This window comes from Malaya genurostris, chromosome 1, assembly GCF_030247185.1.
Source record: "Malaya genurostris strain Urasoe2022 chromosome 1, Malgen_1.1, whole genome shotgun sequence".
Taxonomy (NCBI): domain Eukaryota; kingdom Metazoa; phylum Arthropoda; class Insecta; order Diptera; family Culicidae; genus Malaya; species Malaya genurostris.
In genome coordinates this window covers 32,119,407-32,141,707 of record NC_080570.1, presented here as the reverse complement: position 1 = coordinate 32,141,707, position 22,301 = coordinate 32,119,407, and the positions used below count along the sequence as shown (strand labels likewise).

The 22,301-nt window shown below is 34.3% G+C and overlaps 1 protein-coding gene across 1 annotated transcript; it reads left to right on the top strand.

Moving 5' to 3' along the window:
• Nucleotides 1–11,937: 11,937 nt before the first annotated feature.
• Nucleotides 11,938–12,640, top strand: LOC131433757 (protein BUD31 homolog). The gene is made up of 2 exons (XM_058600381.1): nucleotides 11,938–12,140; nucleotides 12,202–12,640. The coding sequence occupies exons 1-2, from the start codon at nucleotides 12,047–12,049 to the stop codon at nucleotides 12,540–12,542; spliced, it is 435 nt and encodes a 144-aa protein (XP_058456364.1). The 5' UTR covers nucleotides 11,938–12,046; the 3' UTR covers nucleotides 12,543–12,640.
• The last annotated feature ends 9,661 nt before the right edge of the window (nucleotides 12,641–22,301 follow it).

Genomic DNA, 22,301 nt, shown 5'->3' with positions numbered 1-22,301 from the left:
AGAACCGAAAATTGAATTTTTATTACGCAATTTTCAAATTCGAGAAACATTAAGCAGCCATTACGATAGTTTTGAATATTAACTAGTATAATCATAATCATCAGATTTAATAGCTGAGCTAGCCGTTTTCTATTTCCTACAAAAAATCGTTAATGGAGTCTTAATCGAATTTCAATTTTTGACTAGTTGTTTGGGGGGCATGGGATCCGGTTTGTGCTCAGAGAATATAACTATTTTGTTTAATTTTACGTTTCGTCTTCGACACATCAGTGCGTTAGCAGTTCACGGAGAGCTTCTAACGCAATCTAACGGTTAAACAAGAACCGTTAAGCTGACGTAAAGTTAACTTAAAAATCGAATAATGTTCTACTTTTGTTGAATACTGATTGAGTGTGGTTGTTTCACGGTGAATATAAACCTCTTCAATTCGCTTTGATATGTCATACGAACAATCAGAACAGAAACAAAGAACAGATAATACAGTGAGCAAAAAGACGATTCGAAATGAGCTAACCGAAATAATATAAAACGATGGTAACACTCAAAGTAAAGTTTCCATTTATAGCAACAAATGTCGAGAACGACACCGGTTCTCGACATTTGTTGCTATGAATGGAAACTTTACTTGAGTCATGAATGCTCCTAACCTAAAAAAGGTGATTGAGTTTCAACTAAACAAACGTAACAGAGTAATACACATCCAATTCGTCCCTGAGACCGAAACAATTAAAATCAAACCAAAAAACTGTATTCGATTACCACTGTCTGATGCATGAGTGGATCCATTACCGACGTAGATGAAGCTACAGATACAAGCTTAAATCAGTAGAACATCCGGAAAAGTCCTTAGTACTAAGTTAATTAAATTCCCAATGTAAGTGAACAACTCTGCTATAGAAGTTCGTGTGCATGGTCTCCTTCTAAAGGCTGGACGGAAATGTAGTCGAAAATATTTGCTTTCATTCTTTCCATTTGAGAGATTTTTTTCCATTTTGTTTCTGTTCTTAAAGGCCAATTCCGTAAACAAGCCATTGATTTGGCAGCTGAAAAAATGACTCTCAATCAGATTTATGGTATTTGGAACACCAGAATTTTGTTTTCAGTAATACAATATATTGTTTTTACAATTGAATTCAATGTATTTGCGGTTTTCTGAATAGCTGTAAGCTGTATACAAATATGTTTTGGAAAATCGAAGAATTTTAACTGTTACGATATTTTAGAACCGATTATAGCTTGAAACAATATACTGAAATTATTCCTTCGTTCACTGCGAAGATTTGGATTGTTTTGTATTGGGAGCAGGGTTGCGAACGGTACCGGAGAATGACACGAAACAGCAGACAGTCAAACCGCACAAATGGTAGCAGTCGCCAAATGAACTTTGCCGTGACTGCAGCGGATAAAAATGTCATAGCTCTCATGACATTTTCTCTCGTGGATGTACCCGTATGCTCGCATCGGTAGCTGTTCTCCTCTCTTCAATCAGAGAATGGCTTACCACAAAGAACAGTTTCTCCTTCCAAATTCTACAAATTTCGAGAGACATCCACCAACAAGGCTCAGCGTTGAAATTCGTTTTATGCCTGTTCTCACAGGGTGTATGGAGACATACACATGTAAGTTTTGGTCCGCTTTGCAGACGGTTTTTCTGCATTCTTTTTTGTTGCTCCGCACTCTCGTTGGAAGGAAGCGGTTCGGTGAGCAAAGCTGAAAAGCAGTGTTAACTTATGCTTTGATTTCCAGCCGGGATGGTGGCACGAATTTGTAGAGGTTTGGTGCATAATGTATTATATATATATATATATATATATATATATATATATATATATATATATATATATATATATATATATATATATATATATATATATATATATATATATATATATATATATATATATATATATATATATATATATATATATATATATATATATATATATATATATATAGTTATGTATTAGGGAAAAATAGTATTAAGCATCCCATCTTTGTAAAAGCCCCCTTTTTCAAATAAACTTCTTTTTTCAAACATTCAAACATACTTCTCGCAGTAACATTATCTTTCTGCAGGTTCTTTCGGCTTTGCAATTTCGCAAATCTATCAAGACCATGAATCAATATGTTTCTCAACATTAATTAAACTGTGTACTCACATTTTCGAAGAAATCAACGATAAATTTAGAGATTTAACTTTTTTTGCTACAGGATAATAGATTACTAATAAAATCGTTTGGCATGCAACGAGCTGTTTTGTGTGGAAATTTTATTGAGCCTACTTTATTTACGTGTAAAATAAGATTTGAGTTAAATGCTAATACAATCTGGTACTTAATATCACTGACGCTGTTGCAACAAAGCGAAACTTCTTTCAAGTATTGTTTCATTGAATAGATTACCTTCAGCCAAATGCATTAATAGCAAATTCATCCACATTCAGCATCAATAATGGCTTGATACCTTCGAAGTGTTTTTTGGAAACGATTCGTGTGTATTTTTCTCAAAACTACTTCCAAACTTTGTGAAATAATTCCATTCGAAAATAAACGCTGTAAAATCACAAAAGTTAATCGTTAACAATGACGAAAACCAGATGTTTTAGTTGAAAACTTCTAAGCCAGATTTAATGGCATTTTAGTTTTAAACGGTGGCACTACACCGGTGTGAAGCATATATATAAATATATATATATATATATATATATATATATATATATATATATATATATATATATATATATATATATATATATATATATATATATATACATATATATATATATATATATATATATATATATATATATATATATATATATATATATATATATATATATATATATATATATATATATATATATATACATATATATATATATATATATATATATATATATATATATATATATATATATATATATATATATATATATATATATATATATATATATATATATATATATATATATATATATATACATATTGTTCCGGATAATGGCATTGAACGCACTCATTTATGAACGTCACTTTGAGAGTGACAATAAACAATCATAATAATTTTGATTTTATCAACGAATACTGGCGTTCGGAGACCATTAAATGCAAGACTCCAATTATTGATTGAATTGTAGGAGAGAAAAGCAATATTATTGATCTTACTCCTAATGGGAACATTCAATATGACAACTTGATTGTCAAACGATATCATTTCGATCATATGTGAACACTTCCACGTGATATGCGTATCATCTCGGTATATCAAGTGATATAAGCGATAAGGTGAACATGGTATTAGAAATGCATGGTAATGTGGTGTAAAATTGATATTTTTTGAAAATCGATTTCGGGACCTTTTGGGATCTCGACAATTTATGTATTTTCTCAAGTGTCTGCCAGAAAAAAATCCGATTTTGGAAATCTCTAAAGCTCGAGAGTCGAATTAAATTTGTTTTTCAAGATTCTCAGAAATGAAAAATACTTCATTGGGGTTTCTGATAGCTCATTCGAAACCACACATGCAAACTCGCCTCTAGAAAGTTGTCATTTGGTTGTTAGGCATGCAGTGCAAAAAAGAATTGTAACTTTTTCGATGTCATTCTCAATCTGTCAATATTTATGAATTTTCGAAAAATATGGCAGATGAATCACATTTGTACGGTGCATTCATTGCGCATCGGTTCATTAGCGGCCCTCACACGATCATTAAAAGTATCATTACTAAAAAGTAATGACACTTTTAATGATCGTGTAAAGTCTACGAGTTCAGTAATGACATGAGTAGTGATGGAATTCCGGATTTTCCATCATTACTTCTTCTTCTTCTTCTTTTTATTTTTTTGTGGAAGTGTTGAGTATTGTCAGTTGTATTAGATGCGAAAATTTGACAACCATGAAGTAAGCATTCTCTTCAGAACTATACGCGAAAAAAAATCTGCAAATGGCAAAGTGTAGATTTAAATTATTAATGTTTCATCAACCTTAACGTTTCAATGGCAAATCAAATTTATTTTCAGCTAAACGAAGATAAAGAATATTGCTAATATTCTTTAATTGCTGAGGGAAAGTTTTCTGGTTACAAGTCCCGTGCTGGAGTAGTTAAAAATACTCATCATTAATAATGAACGTGTAATGCTAAAAAGTAATGATGTATAGTAATGCAGTAATGACGAGCGTTTAGCGGCCCTTACACGAGCATCAAAAATGTAATTTTAAATGATGACTAAGTAATGATGTATTTCAAATTTGTTAGAAATTTCGTCATTAGTGCACCATTACACGTTCATTAAAATGATATTATCTTTTAGTAATGACATTTTTAATGACTCGTGTAAGGGCCGCTTTTGAGCAGAAGTGTCATTACCTAGTAATGACACTTTTAATGATCGTGTAAGGGCCGCTATTCTCTTCACTCAGGTAAAAAATAATATATCGACTCATGAAGTCACGAAAATTGGAATTCCAATAAAAAGCCTTATGAAATGCATACGACATTTTTAGGAACATCGTGCAAAACTTCTATGACAAACATAACTTCTCTCATATACTGTGGAATTCATAAGTTATTCGTATGAAAACTGTAACAGTGATAGATGAGATGTATATTGTATTGGTATATTTTTCATGTTAATTCTATGAAATCGTGATTTTTGTGATTTTTGAGGCATCATAAGATTTGTCTCATGATTTTCGCAAACAAGTCTGATTTTGATTTTCATTGAATAAGGCCCCAACCGTTTGTCTTCGATTCGTTTTTGGTTTTCAGAGCGAGGCCCGTCTTCAACGCTGAATTCTCCATTCTTGAAACGTCAGAACCATTCCCTACATGATTTATCAGTTGGAGCATTATCACGATACAGATCCACAAGCATTTGATGCACTTCAGCTGCAATTTTCTTCCTATTAAAACTTCTCGCAAATGCTGCTTAGTTAATTCAAAGTTGCTCATAATAAAAACAGTGAAAAACAAGGTTTTTTAGTAAAAACTCAAAGCTATAAAAACAGAATATTAATGACAGATGTCTAACCTCTTGAATTTATCGACATCAGCTGTTATGTTTAATATTCATAACAGCCAGAGCCATCTTTTGAAATCTGACTGAACTAATTTGTACTCCCAATCAGGGGTGCGAAAATTTGACATTTTTTTTAACTGTCGCTAAGCATAAGACAGCCACTACCAACGATCCGCTCAGCTGCTACGTTTAACAGTAGCCAACACGCAATGACACGATAGCTAGGTGCAGTCGTGAGAGCCACGACACACGACAGCAACATTGAGAACAGTTCATTTTGTCGCACTCTCTCACAGCAGTCAAAGCCACACCGTTCGCTCTGCGGTAGTGTACGTACATTCTGGATAGGTAGCTGCTGCATTTATTTTCGTTCAAGATTTTTTTAAATGTCGCGAGCTCGAAATGTCATGACATTTCTATAACTGGACAGTCATATCGGTTGTGACTGCTCTGGACTGCATTAGAGTGGGAGCGACGCTGTCTATATTGCTTGACACCGCAGCGGGCAACCTGGAATTCTGGAATAATTATAAGATCATGTACAAAATGAATGTTTTTTATTTAATGTAAATTATAATAGCAAATCGCTTGGTAAAAACAGTATTTAGATTAACTTATGAATTCCGGCATACATATATGATATTCGAAATGTATTGCTACGGAAAAGAAAAACTTATGCAAAGCAAAGTCTTGGCATTACATTCCTTTTCTGGAATTTTTCCTTCCTGTTTCAACAGACTTCACAGCTGATTCTTGGTGTACAGAATCATTGCATGGCTAGTACTCCTCATGAAACAAACGTAGTTATGAAAAAATAAACGCAGCGGGCAGCGGTTCAACGCGATTCGACAACCGGAACAATATGTATATATATATATATATATATATATATATATATATATATATATATATATATATATATATATATATATATATATATATATATATATATATATATATATATATATATATATATATATATATATATATATATATATATATATATATATATATATATATATATATATATACATATTGTTCCGGTTGTCGAATCGCGTTGAACCGCTGCCCGCTGCGTTTATTTTTTCATAACTACGTTTGTTTCATGAGGAGTACTAGCCATGCAATGATAATGATTCTGTACACCAAGAATCAGCTGTGAAGTCTGTTGAAACAGGAAGGAAAAATTCCAGAAAAGGAATGTAATGCCAAGACTTTGCTTTGCATAAGTTTTTCTTTTCCGTAGCAATACATTTCGAATATCATATATGTATGCCGGAATTCATAAGTTAATCTAAATACTGTTTTTACCAAGCGATTTGCTATTATAATTTACATTAAATAAAAAACATTCATTTTGTACATGATCTTATAATTATTCCAGAATTCCAGGTTGCCCGCTGCGGTGTCAAGCAATATAGACAGCGTCGCTCCCACTCTAATGCAGTCCAGAGCAGTCACAACCGATATGACTGTCCAGTTATAGAAATGTCATGACATTTCGAGCTCGCGACATTTAAAAAAATCTTGAACGAAAATAAATGCAGCAGCTACCTATCCAGAATGTACGTACACTACCGCAGAGCGAACGGTGTGGCTTTGACTGCTGTGAGAGAGTGCGACAAAATGAACTGTTCTCAATGTTGCTGTCGTGTGTCGTGGCTCTCACGACTGCACCTAGCTATCGTGTCATTGCGTGTTGGCTACTGTTAAACGTAGCAGCTGAGCGGATCGTTGGTAGTGGCTGTCTTATGCTTAGCGACAGTTAAAAAAAATGTCAAATTTTCGCACCCCTGATTGGGAGTACAAATTAGTTCAGTCAGATTTCAAAAGATGGCTCTGGCTGTTATGAATATTAAACATAACAGCTGATGTCGATAAATTCAAGAGGTTAGACATCTGTCATTAATATTCTGTTTTTATAGCTTTGAGTTTTTACTAAAAAACCTTGTTTTTCACTGTTTTTATTATGAGCAACTTTGAATTAACTAAGCAGCATTTGCGAGAAGTTTTAATAGGAAGAAAATTGCAGCTGAAGTGCATCAAATGCTTGTGGATCTGTATCGTGATAATGCTCCAACTGATAAATCATGTAGGGAATGGTTCTGACGTTTCAAGAATGGAGAATTCAGCGTTGAAGACGGGCCTCGCTCTGAAAACCAAAAACGAATCGAAGACAAACGGTTGGGGCCTTATTCAATGAAAATCAAAATCAGACTTGTTTGCGAAAATCATGAGACAAATCTTATGATGCCTCAAAAATCACGATTTCATAGAATTAACATGAAAAATATACCAATACAATATACATCTCATCTATCACTGTTACAGTTTTCATACGAATAACTTATGAATTCCACAGTATATGAGAGAAGTTATGTTTGTCATAGAAGTTTTGCACGATGTTCCTAAAAATGTCGTATGCATTTCATAAGGCTTTTTATTGGAATTCCAATTTTCGTGACTTCATGAGTCGATATATTATTTTTTACCTGAGTGAAGAGAATAGCGGCCCTTACACGATCATTAAAAGTGTCATTACTAGGTAATGACACTTCTGCTCAAAAGCGGCCCTTACACGAGTCATTAAAAATGTCATTACTAAAAGATAATATCATTTTAATGAACGTGTAATGGTGCACTAATGACGAAATTTCTAACAAATTTGAAATACATCATTACTTAGTCATCATTTAAAATTACATTTTTGATGCTCGTGTAAGGGCCGCTAAACGCTCGTCATTACTGCATTACTATACATCATTACTTTTTAGCATTACACGTTCATTATTAATGATGAGTATTTTTAACTACTCCAGCACGGGACTTGTAACCAGAAAACTTTCCCTCAGCAATTAAAGAATATTAGCAATATTCTTTATCTTCGTTTAGCTGAAAATAAATTTGATTTGCCATTGAAACGTTAAGGTTGATGAAACATTAATAATTTAAATCTACACTTTGCCATTTGCAGATTTTTTTTCGCGTATAGTTCTGAAGAGAATGCTTACTTCATGGTTGTCAAATTTTCGCATCTAATACAACTGACAATACTCGACACTTCCACAAAAAAATAAAAAGAAGAAGAAGAAGAAGTAATGATGGAAAATCCGGAATTCCATCACTACTCATGTCATTACTGAACTCGTAGACTTTACACGATCATTAAAAGTGTCATTACTTTTTAGTAATGATACTTTTAATGATCGTGTGAGGGCCGCTAATGAACCGATGCGCAATGAATGCACTGTACAAATGTGATTCATCTGCCATATTTTTCGAAAATTCATAAATATTGACAGATTGAGAATGACATCGAAAAAGTTACAATTCTTTTTTGCACTGCATGCCTAACAACCAAATGACAACTTTCTAGAGGCGAGTTTGCATGTGTGGTTTCGAATGAGCTATCAGAAACCCCAATGAAGTATTTTTCATTTCTGAGAATCTTGAAAAACAAATTTAATTCGACTCTCGAGCTTTAGAGATTTCCAAAATCGGATTTTTTTCTGGCAGACACTTGAGAAAATACATAAATTGTCGAGATCCCAAAAGGTCCCGAAATCGATTTTCAAAAAATATCAATTTTACACCACATTACCATGCATTTCTAATACCATGTTCACCTTATCGCTTATATCACTTGATATACCGGGATGATACGCATATCACGTGGAAGTGTTCACATATGATCGAAATGATATCGTTTGACAATCAAGTTGTCATATTGAATGTTCCCATTAGGAGTAAGATCAATAATATTGCTTTTCTCTCCTACAATTCAATCAATAATTGGAGTCTTGCATTTAATGGTCTCCGAACGCCAGTATTCGTTGATAAAATCAAAATTATTATGATTGTTTATTGTCACTCTCAAAGTGACGTTCATAAATGAGTGCGTTCAATGCCATTATCCGTGTTGCTAGTTGCGATTTTTGACAACTCGACATGATATCGTACATGATATCGCGGATATCATGCCAAAATGATGATACGCGTTGACATCAAATTGTATGGTATATCAAGTGATATCGCACATGATATCATCGGATATCAAGTATATCCGTATATCACTTGATATCAGCGCTAATGTGAACATACTATAAGACATCTACGGTGTGAACAAATTATTCTAAGATATCTGGCATAAAAAAATAAAAAGTTCAACAAAATTGTTCAATTCGACAGCCCCTTGACAAAAGGGCCTAACTGCAAATGACTGTTTCTCTTTGTTTACTTTCTCTTTTGATCATTACGGACCCATTATTGCAAATTCTCCAAAGTTTCCAATATAAATCGAAAGCTTGTAGTTTTATCTTGAAAGTTTTGCGAAGAGTAAAGCGTCGAATATAAAATCGGTTCGGTAAATCGTGAAAGAAAATGTAAACAAAGAGAAACGGTCATTTGCAGTTAGGCCCTTTTGTCCTGGGACGGTCGAATATTAATCAATCACAGAATCTGTACGAAAAATTAATCATTATTCAACGATTCTGAAACACTGGGATAGTTTATTGTGCCCCTCGTTTTTAATAATCGATGAAGAGTTACCAATCGATCATAAAATTAGTCGATGTTCAAGAATGACGTTCAGACCAAAGTTGCCATTTTCTGTAAATTTCTTGCGCAGTTGCAATTTCCAATTGTAAAGTTGTCGCGTTTTTTTAACGGCTACCGCCACCCGTAAAAAAATAAACCATTGATTTTACATAAAAAACAACTGATTCACAATTAGATCTATTGGTTACAATACATTTTATTGTATCTTGACAAGATAGTTTTCATTTCCAACCATTCAATATATTGTTTCTCCGATTCTACAATTGAATTTATTGTACACGTGGTGTTTCAAACAATATGCAAACTGTACGTTTAATTGTTTCCCAAGAAAAAATGCATGAGAAAATTTTATGATTTGAATTGTTACGATACTTAACAACCTATACATTCTATTGTAAAAACCATGTTCACAATTAATTGAATAGTGTATAACAATACATTAAAATATTTTTCAATGTTCAAAGCAAAATTTTGGAAGGTTTTGTAACAGCAAATCGTATGGTTTTTCTACAATATTTTTTATTCGGGCAACGCAATCACTTTGAAGAGGAGCTGCAAATAGAACATATTCCGGTTGATTTTTCAAAAGGCCGTAAGAGCAAGTGACAGTTTCTCTTTGTTCACTTTCTTTTCTATCAATTACCAAGCGGTTTTCACGATTATCACTCAACTCTTTGTATAAAATGATACCCAAAACCTTCAACTTCCAAACAGAATTGTAAAATTCAAGAAAAACTATAATCACGTCATATAACCAAAAGAGAAAGTGAACAAGAAGAAACTGTCACTTACTCATACGTCCATTCAAAAAATCAACCGAGATATATTTTAACGCGAGACGAAAAAGAAAACACCTTTTTTTTCGTTTACTGTTATGACTAATTCTTAGTGAGTGCCGGATTCTTAAGAATTCCTCTTTAAATAATTCTCGCGTTTTCATATGACAACGGACAATAAGCCATCTATCAACATTCACTTTGAAGAGGAAATCCAGAAAGACTCGGTACTTGCTGCTAGTTAGTCATAATAGTAAGCGATAGACAAAAGTTTTCTCTTTCGTCTGGTTTTAAAATAATACGCTATTTTTCGTAGTTCGTCTGCAATTTCTTTCAAAAGTGGATGTTGAAAGATGGCTAAATCATAAGGAAAATCTTATGATGCATTGATAACCATCAAAAATATTTCGAAATAATATGAAAAATATACTTCTAATAGAATGTTTGACTAGTATAGTATGTATCTCATCTAACTATTATAATTTTCATACAAACATCTAATGGAATCAACAATATATGGGAGATATTATGTTTGTCATAGAAATTACGCGCAACGTTCCTAAAAATTTTGTATGAATTTCAAAAAGTTTTTCATTGAAATTCTAATTTTCATAAATATATCAGGCGGACTCATATTTCGCATACACTCAGGCAAATTGAGTAGTGAAAATCATAAGGCAAATCTTATGATGCATTAAAAATCACCAAAATCACTATTTCATAAGACTAATATGAAAAAAAATATACCTATGCAATATACATCGCATCTATCACTATTTTCGTTTCCATACGAACAACTTATGAATTCCACAATATATGAGAGAAGTTATATTTGTCATAGAAATTTCGCACAATGTTCCTAGAAATTTCGTATGGATTTCATAGGGCTTTTTATTGGCATTCTAATGTTCGTGTATTTATGAGTCGCATACGATATTTTTGTGGCTAATAACCATACGAAATCATAATGAAATTCTATATATTTTTTCCCTTAGTGTGCGATATTCTAGTGGTTAAAAACCATAAGATATCATAATGAAATTTCTTATGTTTTTTGCTTGAGTGTGTATATTAGCGTGAGATCTTAAACTACTTTCTACAAAAAAACGAACAATGTGATTAAAACCGGAGTAAACTAAACAATGTAAGTCATAAAAGCACGCACTACGAAAATCTGCCTAAGCATAATCCTAAAGCATTTTCAAATTGAATGTTCGCGGGTGGCTTATTGGACATCAGAAAATAAAACGCGACACTAAAATATTCGATAAAAATCATCTGGGAACTCTTGCTTTGAGTGTCCAAATTGTTCCAAACCAGGGATACCAGGTTCACCGATTAATCTGTTCATCAAAGAATTTCAATATGTTGCACAAATTTTCATAGACAAAGTGACACTTCTTCTAAATTCTACCAATTGTTAGGGAAAGCAAAGTGTAAATGTATTTTCGACATTACGTTTGAACGATCCAATCCTACTATGTTCTTATGGTAAATGGACTCACATTTTGTACAGGTTGTTTTAATTTGACGAAAATATTAAAAAAAACGACCTGGCATCCCTGCTCCTAACTAACAGTTGTTGAATTGTTGACATTCGACCCGAATTTACATCGTAGTTCTGATAGTAATAATACACTACAATAAGCATAAAGATTTCGTTTTATACGTCGGTTTTAATAAAATTATACAGTTTGGAATGCCCAAAGTACGCCGTAGCCGGAAACAACCCCCGGAAGGATGGGAACTAATAGAACCCACGCTCGAAGAACTGGAACAAAAAATGCGAGAAGGTAAAGCAGTGCGTATGCACAGGAACTATAAACAGCCAAATAACGTAGATTTTTTTTCTAGCCGAAACTGAGCCACACGAAGGAAAACGTATCACCGAATCGTTGTGGCCAATCTTTAAAATCCACCATCAGAAGTCTCGTTACATATACGACTTATTCTATCGAAGGAAAGCCATTAGCCGGGAGTTATACGAGTACTGTTTGAAGGAGAAGATTGCTGACGGTAATCTGATTGCGAAATGGAAAAAATCCGGTTATGAGAATCTATGCTGCTTGCGGTGTATCCAAACGCGGGACACCAATTTCGGTACGAACTGCATTTGTCGTGTTCCTAAGTCCAAATTGGAGGAAGGCCGAGTAGTGGAGTGCGTGCACTGCGGCTGCCGAGGTTGCTCCGGTTAGATGTTCCACTATTATTATGGTTTATATTTTACACTTCGACGATTTGTGTGTGCGAGGACTGATATTTGAGTATAAATAGAAAGTATGAATTGTCTTGAATAAAAAAAAATGCAGTTTGTTGATTTGGAAAACCATGACTTGAGAACCGATTGGATATTTTAAGAGACGTCGGAATCAACAAAAAAAAAGATAAATCCCTTTAACGCTTTCGAGCATTACTTTGATTTGATTGGTTTAATTTTGATCTGGTTTCTCGTCACTCTACCGTATTCGAGTGAACTAGCTTCCAATCGTAGTCCTAAATTCGTTGCCTGAGTCGCTGTTGATTATTCCATTTCGTATTCTTTGCCAGATGATTCGTAACGTGAGTTTTCCGAACAACTCGCCGGTGGGCCATTGGAAGATTTGTTGTCTACCATCCAGGGCCGTCGAGAGAGAATTCGTGCCCGACGGAACTGTAATATGACGGCGTTTACTTCTAGATGCATCTTGGAAGCTTGTACTGTGAGTCGAAGCTTCGGCAGTTTTTTATCTCAATGTGGCTACCAACCTCTAGTTGAAGCCCGCTAAATACCGAATTCCTCAAATGGTATTTTGACTAAATTTCTAAGATCATGAACTCGCTACTAATGACATAAAAATCTTAAGACAAATTTCCAATCCATGGAAATTAGATTCAGCAGAAAGTTTAGAAATATTCAAAAATAACTCCATCTCTTTATTAAACTGAGACCAAGGGAATAGAATAGAGCCAAGAAGACTTTTCCAGTTACTACCCATATCCAAGATAAAAACAAACATAGAAAACACTTAACTCTTCCAGTTTTCTGTTACCTTTTTTTTCCTTTTCAATTTTTGTTTGTTAATTTTGTGGTTTACCTACTTACGTTTGTATAAAAGGAACTTCACTGCAGAAATACGTATCTGTATTATAACGTTTAATACACTTTTGTGAAAATAGTGACTTTTTGAGAGTGTAATGACGCTCGTTCGCACACTCTCATTCTGCTACTTCCGCTGACCGACCAAGATCAATTTTTATTGACTTTAGGAAGAGCAGCATTCGACCTTCAGAAGGTGAAATTGAAACCTTGGTAAAGGAAAAAATGCACGTGGACTAAAAAAGGTACTAGAGATCACTGAACGAGTCGGATAATGCAATATACCTACATTTTCTTTTCTCAGTAACGAAGCAGAAAAAGGCGCAGCGAAAAATAACAAAGTACAAAAAAGTTTAGCATAACAATGTTACTATTTGTTGGGGATTGAGGGTGGCTAGAAAGTGAAGTAAAAGCTTGTAACTGAGTAAATACTAGGCAGTTTAGTGATTGACTTCGAACGACGATGGTGTGTTTCTTTCTATTAATAATCAACAATAATTTGTAGTTATTATGCTTAGTAGATAGCTCGTAGATTCTCGCATCTTTCTCTTCGATTAATCCCATTTTTCCTAATGACCACCGAAATCTTTCGTCAGAAAATTACTACGTAGTGCCAGGCAGCAACGTAAATGACAGTTGATAAAATTGATTTCTTGGAAATCGGCAAAACTGTGTATTGCCGATTTGTCTCGGCATTTTACTATACCAAGCTCGCGAATTGGTTTTAAGTGTGTACGAGTATCAACGGGTCACATGACAATCCTGTCAAAAACCTACCCACTTCGGTTAACCATGCGAGAAATCGGACAAAAGAACACCTTCACACTAATATTTGATCCCTCTGTTTGGTAATTTTTTTGACTGATATTTCGGTACATGAATTTCATTTTTCACAAATAATGCAAATTTTCACCGTACGATCATTTTTACGCATGGACTCATTACAGAATTCTGTAAATGAATATAAATAATTCATACGGTAAATCTGAACAGTCACAGTAAGGTAAAAATCGTACTGTCTATATCGTAAAATTATTTTCCAATAACCGAACTTCTGTAAATACTGATTGCCGTGGAAACTAACTGTCAAACAATAATATTAATGAACATTTAGGGGTTTTTTGTTTTGTGCAAAAAAGCACATATTCTTTCATAACTTTCTTTGCGTTTCGCCTTCGGCTCGTCATTACTTAAAGCAGTTCAAGTAGAACTGCCATCTCCGCCTAGCAGTTCAACTTAAACCGCTAAGCAGACGCAAAGCTTACACAACTTATGTAACACTTATTGGATATTACACAGGGTGCAATATTCTTTCTGACGTCTCGGGCGTAAACTCGTCAGGCTCGTCAGTGCCCTGTCGTCACCCTGTGTAATATCCAATAAGTGTTACATAAGTTGTGTAAGCTTTGCGTCTGCTTAGCGGTTTAAGTTGAACTGCTAGGCGGAGATGGCAGTTCTACTTGAACTGCTTTAAGCAATGACGAGCCGAAGGCGAAACGCAAAGAAAGTTGGAATAATATTAATTTGTTCAGTGTCTTTTTATTGACCAAACGAAAACAAAATCTTGGGTTCGTCGAATGAATTGAGGTTCAGGTGCACAAATTTTTAAAACATTAAAAAATAAAGAAAAAAATTTCATATCACTTGTCCACTTGCTGCTAACATATATCGTTCGAGGATAGTTTCTGGTGGACTCGACGGATTGTGCAGTGTTCTGGAAAGCGCTCATAATTCCGATCAACCGGGACATTTTTTTCTTAACCATAGCATTAATTCATTTTTGTGAAAAAACATCCAAATCCGAAAACCGAATCGTTTGTGTTGTTTTTTGAAATCCGAAAATCAACTCAAATTCAGAATTTTATTCAAAAGATTACCGAACCATTTGGTTTACAGCTTACGGTAGTTGTTTAACAATTCAGCAATTACCGAATTAATTGCTGAAGGTTCAGATCTTGAAAATTCGATAAAAAAAACCGAATTCAACGAAATTTTCTAGCATCCAAAGCGAATAAAACCCACCAAAGCCAAACAAACCAGTTGTCAAACAAGAACTCTATTTATCAGAAGCTTATTCATCACGTCATTTAGTCATATCGAATATAGCTATTACATTTAAATTAGAATTAGTACGTGCAAAAACCGTTGATAGCTGTCAAACTAAGTTCGTCCCACTCATTCGGTGAAACAATATTTTACTGAAAGTTCAACAAAGAGCGCTTTTTCCAAAATACTCGGTTTATTATTTCAGATTTCTCGGCAATTCAAAATGTTATATTGATATTCGCTTTTGTGAATTACCGTGTTTACCAGCAAAAGGTCGTTTACCGAAATCAGCAAATTATTGATATCAACTTACCAGAGTCTCGGTAATGCCCCGTTTACACTTCTGCTGGCTGCCAGCATGCTGGTGTCAGTGTGCTGCCCTCTTAGGAAAAAACGTTCAACTGTGGTCCAATGATCCAAAGTATTAGAACAACGAAGGACCACCGTTGAACGTTTTTTTCCTAAGAGGGCAGTACTCTGACACCAGCATGCTGGCAGCCAGCAGAAGTGTAAACGGGGCATAAACAGCTTTAAGACAACCTAAATTCGGCGATTCATCAAAGTAGCCATTTTTCTTCGGTGCAAAACTGAGCAATGTTATGTCATTTTTGCTTGAGAAAGCTGAAACTGACCCAGGGTCACAAAACAGTGGTGGATTCGCACTCAGCAACGGGGGTTTGAAAAAACCTAATATAAAAATCAGATTCGAAATCGACTCGATTTTCAGTTCAACGACGTTGAAACTAGGTTCGAAAGTGGCTTCGGTTTGACAGCATTTAAGGTGAAAACTGTCCAATTGTCCAATGTTTGACGATTATTCGTGACAAGAAATCGCTCAGAAAATCCTAACGCACACGGAATACAGATCCTATTAATAGATATCTACTGCATGAAATTATTGATTGGGTTCCGGTATGATATATTTTATTGAATATTCAATGTTTTATTTAGCCTTTATTTTTTTGTAGACGGAATCTGATTTCCTGCGGAAAATCAAATTATGTTTCCTTTTGGAAATAACATGAAAGTGCATCCATTTTACAGAGTTGTTTTTAACAATCCCGAGTCTTTCGGTTCAATCGCCAACTAATGTTGAAATCAATAAATCTGTGATAACGAGTTTCAACTGGAATATATATTTTATATTTAAATTACCTGTCAGATGAAAAATACCGAGAATTTCAGTTGTTTTAAAGTTTGCCGAGATGATTGCCGAGCACTCGGCTGTTCAAATCTCGGCCAAGTTTTGCCGAAATTCGGGAAAAAAGTCTAAGTGTGCAAATAATAGTTTATAACGCTGATCAAACGACATTTTTACATGTGGGTACTCTTTGCATGGAATGAAACAATGAACAGTAATCGAAGTAGATTTCAAAGTTTAATATACTTTGAAAAAATGAGGTTTTAAAGGATGACAACATACTCTTGAAGAATAATGTTAATGTTTGACAGCTAATAAACAGAATAAAAACATGTTCGTTCGAGAGCAAATTGCAATTCTACATATGACGTGGTAGTCCAATCGAGATGGTAACCCTAGCGACAACTGGACCATGTACAATCAAACATTAACTTTATCGGTACCGTCGACAGCATCTAAATGGTATGAAAATGGTTGCGGAACGGAAAGAATCTGTGACGAAATTGTGCAGTAAGAAGCAAAAAAAATGAAAAGAAAAGAAAACACAGTGACACTGTATCGCTGCAGTGCTAAGTGAAGGGAGAGTATGGCAAAAATATGACCATAATCCATTAGTTATTGAAAAAGTTGGATCAATAAGTTTTTCTTTATTGCAATCCATAATTCCTAGTTAGCTATCGGTGCTATTAGCTCGAGCTGTGTTTGGACTGGTTGAAGGATTGGGCAGCTTTGTAATATATACGGAACCAGTGAAGGCTCGCTGCTGGAAGCATGAAAGGATTATGAATTCTGTGTTATTACGAAGCAAAGTCACATCTGGGTTTGTATTGAATGTTTATGTTTTGTAATCGTTTTTAATCGAGGAAAAGCATGGTAGCTGAATTTCAGTTTGCTTCGCAGATGCGATAAGCATAAAAAAATACCAATCCAAATCGCATAAAGGCTGTGAACCATTTCGCGGTTGATTTCAACTTTTGGTTAAAATCTGACACTTAAGTGGTTATTTTGTGTCGAGTAGTTAAATTTAATTACAACTGCACGGCCCATTTCAAAATTTGACGGAGGGAGTGTTATTTGGGTTTATTTTCCACTGGCAATAATTTCAACTAAAGAAATAATATTAGAATTTTCGTTGCAAGATTTTTTTCAGTGTCGGAAAATAACCTTCGATCTGTCAAAAATAACCATGCTCTCGAGCAGGGTAATTTTTGACAACATCAAATTAACGGCTCGAGTGTCAGAATTTAACCAAGAGTTAAAATGAACCACGGAATGGTTCACAGCCTAATATAATGACTTCTATATTGTAAATGCAAACTTACACGGAAAAACCAGCGATCGCAAAACAATTAATTTTGATTTATCGTGCTGGCAGTTTAGCAAAGACACCCACCACAAACGAGTATAATGAAACGTTACAGTTGAGCAATGACATACACCCCAAGCGAAAAAATGTAACGTTTCAATGAGGTGTCACTCGTGCAACTGAGCAACGACACAATCCCAGCAAAGTTACCTGTATGCATGAAAGCAAAAAATGTCTCAGTTGTTGTACCAATTATTCAGTTGTTTGAGATTAGGACGCCTATTGCAATAAATATTTTTTTTACTGCTAGAATCTTCGGTGGGCAGCTAATCGTTTGAAAAAAAAATCGGAATTTTGCCTAAGTAGCTGCTTATAGCTTCACCACTAAACTCACAGGTGATATAGAAATGCAACAAAAGAATCAAATTCCCAAGAAGGAATTTACCAGCAGAATGTTCACAGGGCATAAAGAAATTGTTTGGCGATTATATATTATATTCTTCTGTACACTATCACTTACATGAAACGGCGCCTACGTAACTGACATAAATGACGTTCATTTGCCATTGAAATTTTTCAATATGAAACGTTTCAAGTTAAATGAAGAAGATTTTCGTTCTGCGTTTTGCTGTCTACTTTCTCCCCCAGGTGACAGCATTTGTGAACAGCAATTTCGTTTACCAGCATGGTTATGACAAAATCAACAGATATGTTAACTAAATCAACAGCATTTCAGTTGAAACAACCAGGGCGTGAAACAACAAATGCAATATTGTAATTTTGTGATCTGCGGGTTCTCCGTGTAATTGGTGCTTTTGGTCGGATCTAAGAATTTTGCATGATCTTTTCATGAAATCAATTTGGGGTAAAATATACTGATCATTTTTTGAACAAAAACACTCACCAATTTCGTAGCTCCAGAAAAGAAACTTGATACAGCTTAATACCAGCCTATGAGACAGGATAACAGAAATATTGCATTAATATATAATATTATTCATATTATCTACATGATTAATTCATTCACCATAGCATCTGTGCCAACATCAACAAAAAAAAATTCTTTTATAAGACCAAAAATGTAATATATTCCTTCTTACATGATCTTCGGTTCATGTGAAAATAAAACCAACTAATCACTGATCTCCTATGAAAATCTGTTTGTTGAAACGCTCCCTCAATATGTAAGAGCGATTCACACGTGGCATCAGTCAACTGTTACCGTCTTCGAACGGTTGCGGAACGACAACATTAATTGTAAGCAATTTTTATGGTGACACACAATGTCAACGTCACGGAACATTTTGACGTCCGGTACGTGGATAATATCCGGCTGAAGAAATTCTTAAATTAATTTTGGCGTCGACCTAAGTTGATCAATCGTCCGAATCGTAAATGAACTGTCATAGAGCTTAATCGAGATAGAGATAATTACCCATTATGTGAGTTTTTCAAGTTTTATCGGAAATGGGTTGATTATTGCAATTTAACCATGTACTCCCAGTTTTTAAATCTTACACACATTATCAGATTCGAATCAATTCCGGATCGGCGAGAAGTTTTCATTCGAAATTTGGTTTTACACGATGACGACACAAATAAACTGTCGATGAAGCAAGTTCATCTTTGACAGTTGCCGGTGGTTTGTTTTGTTCTGCTACTACAAATTAAAAATTGAAAAATGAGGAAAAAGTGCCTGTTAAAAACGTATTCCACAGTGAAAAGAAGTATAAAGATTGCCCTGTATGCATTTCCAGCATTAAGGAGCGATATTTGTATATAAATCTGTTTAGTGTGAGACAACTTGCAATTTTTAAATTCAAACGATGTACCTCTGATGAACTTTTAAACTGTAAAAAAAACCTCAGGCGGCTGTTAAAAAAAGTTTATTCTGTTCATTTTATGAGATTATGTCACTAACGTAACCTCACAAAAATGAACAGAATGAACTTTTTTTGACAGTCGCCGTGTATTTGTTTACAGTTTAAAAGTTCATCGTTCGAATGTAAAAATTGCAAGTCACCTCACACTCAACAGATTCATACATAAATCGCTCCTTGATGCTGGAAACGCATACAGGGCAATCTTTTTAGTTCGTTTCACCGTGGAACACGTTTTTAACAGGCACTTTTTCTTAATTTTTCAAAGTGCCGGTTAAACTTTGTCGTCATTTTTCAATTTTTAATTTGCAGTCGCAAAACAAAACAAACACACGGCAGCTGTCAAAGCTGAACTTGATTCATCGGCAGTTCATTTGTGTCGTTATCGTGCAAAACCTAATAACATTTTTTATCGTGACGTCACAAATGAACAAAAACATTCATCCTTGAAAGTTCAGCGGTACTGTTTACAAACAAGCTTAAACAAAAATCGAAGAACATATTTTAAACAATCATCTTTACACTTTGCAATTAGTCACTTTTATTTAATAAATTTAAAAAACAAACAGTATTCAATCGTAAACAAATGTTTTAAAAGTCTATTTAGGCGATATGGAACGTAAATGGGTTCATCCAATTTGTCAAAAGACAAACGCAAAAATTTCTGTTTACAAACAGTACCGTTGAACTGTCGAGATGTGTTCATCCGATTGATGTTAGCAGTGACGGTATAAAACCTACTAGGTTTTGCACGAACGTGACATAACCTCACAAAAATGAACAGAATCAACTTTTTTTGACAGTCGAGGTGTACTTGTTTACAGTTTAAAAGTTCATCAGAAGTTCATCGTTGGAATGTAAAAATTGCAAGTCGCCTCACACTCAACAGATTCATACATAAATCGCTCCTTGATGCTGGAAACACATACAGCGCAATCTTTTTAGTTATTTTCACTGTGGAATACGATTTTAACAGGCACTTTTCCGTCATTTTTCAATTTTTAACTTGCAGTCGAAAAACAAAACAAATACACCTCAACTGTCAAAGATGAACTTGATTCATCGGCAGTTCATTTGTGTCGTCATCGTGCAAAACCTAACTGTGGAAATCATAATGAATTAGGTTTTGCACGAACATGACATAACCTCACAAAAATTAACAGAATGAACTTTTTTTGACAGTCGACGTGTACTTGTTTACAGTTTAAAAGTTCATCAGAAGTTCATCGTTCGAATATAAAAATTGCAAGTCGCCTCACACTCAACAGATTCATAAATAAATCGCTCCTTGATGCTGGAAACACATACAGGGCAATCTTTTTAGTTATTTTCACTGTGGAATACGTTTTAACCAGGCACCTTTTCGTCATTTTGTCAATTTTTAATTTGCAGTCGCAAAACAAAACAAGTACACGGCAACTGTCAAAGATGAACTTGATTCATCGGCAGTTCATTTGTGTCGTCATCGTGCAAAACCTAATTCCGAATAAATTTCAATTCCAGCGCAACAACCGATTCCGAATGTATTTCGCCTCCAACCGGTTGGCTCGGAAATTTATAGGAATTGAGTGAGAAGATGCGGACTGAACTGTCAGTTCGTTTTCTTCTTATTCTTTTTCCGATTTTGCACGTTTCCATGCTGATTTTTAGTTTATTTCGAAATAAAAAAATTATATAACTGAATCAAGTTTTGGTTTTTTCCTCTAGCAGGAGTGTAATTAACTGGCGTAAGTCGCCTAACTTTTACACTAACACATTCACAAAATGAACGGAATATCAACGACATTTATTATGTCAGTGTCAATCGAGTGGATCGAGCACCCAGAAACGAACAGTCGATTGAGAATTCATTGCATGCAAATTTGGAATGTCATTACTTAGAAATCATTAATAATTACATTAATAATTTTCGTGTGCGGACAGCTATTGAATCTTGAAATAACTTACCGCTTAAAAGAAAGAACTTCCAGAAAATATCTACTGTCAAAATACCAACAGAGACGACCGCTATTAGGTTTTTTTACCGTCACTGCTAACCTCAATCAAATGAACACATTTTGACAGTTCAGCAGTACTGTTTGTAAACATAGATTTTTTTGTTTGTCTGTTGAGAAATTGTATGAGACCATTTACGGTCCATATCGCCTAAATAAAGTATTAAAACATTTGCTCACGATTTGATACGGTTTGTTTTTGAGATCTATTAAATAAAAGTGACTAGTTGCAAAGTGTAAAGATGATTGTTTGAAATGTGTTCTTCGATTTTTGTTTAAGCTTGTTTGTAAACAGTACCGCTGAACTGTCAAGGATGAATTTTTGTTCATTCGTGACGTCACGATAAAAAATTCGTCGTGCTGTCAAAATATGCAGTGTGTCCAGATATGCAGTGAATCGAGATTCATAAGTTTTCGAATATAAAAAATATGTTTGGAATAATTTGAATGTTTTAAACATTTAAATTTATTATTGAACATAAACTGTAGTTAGAATTTCACTATGCTCAAA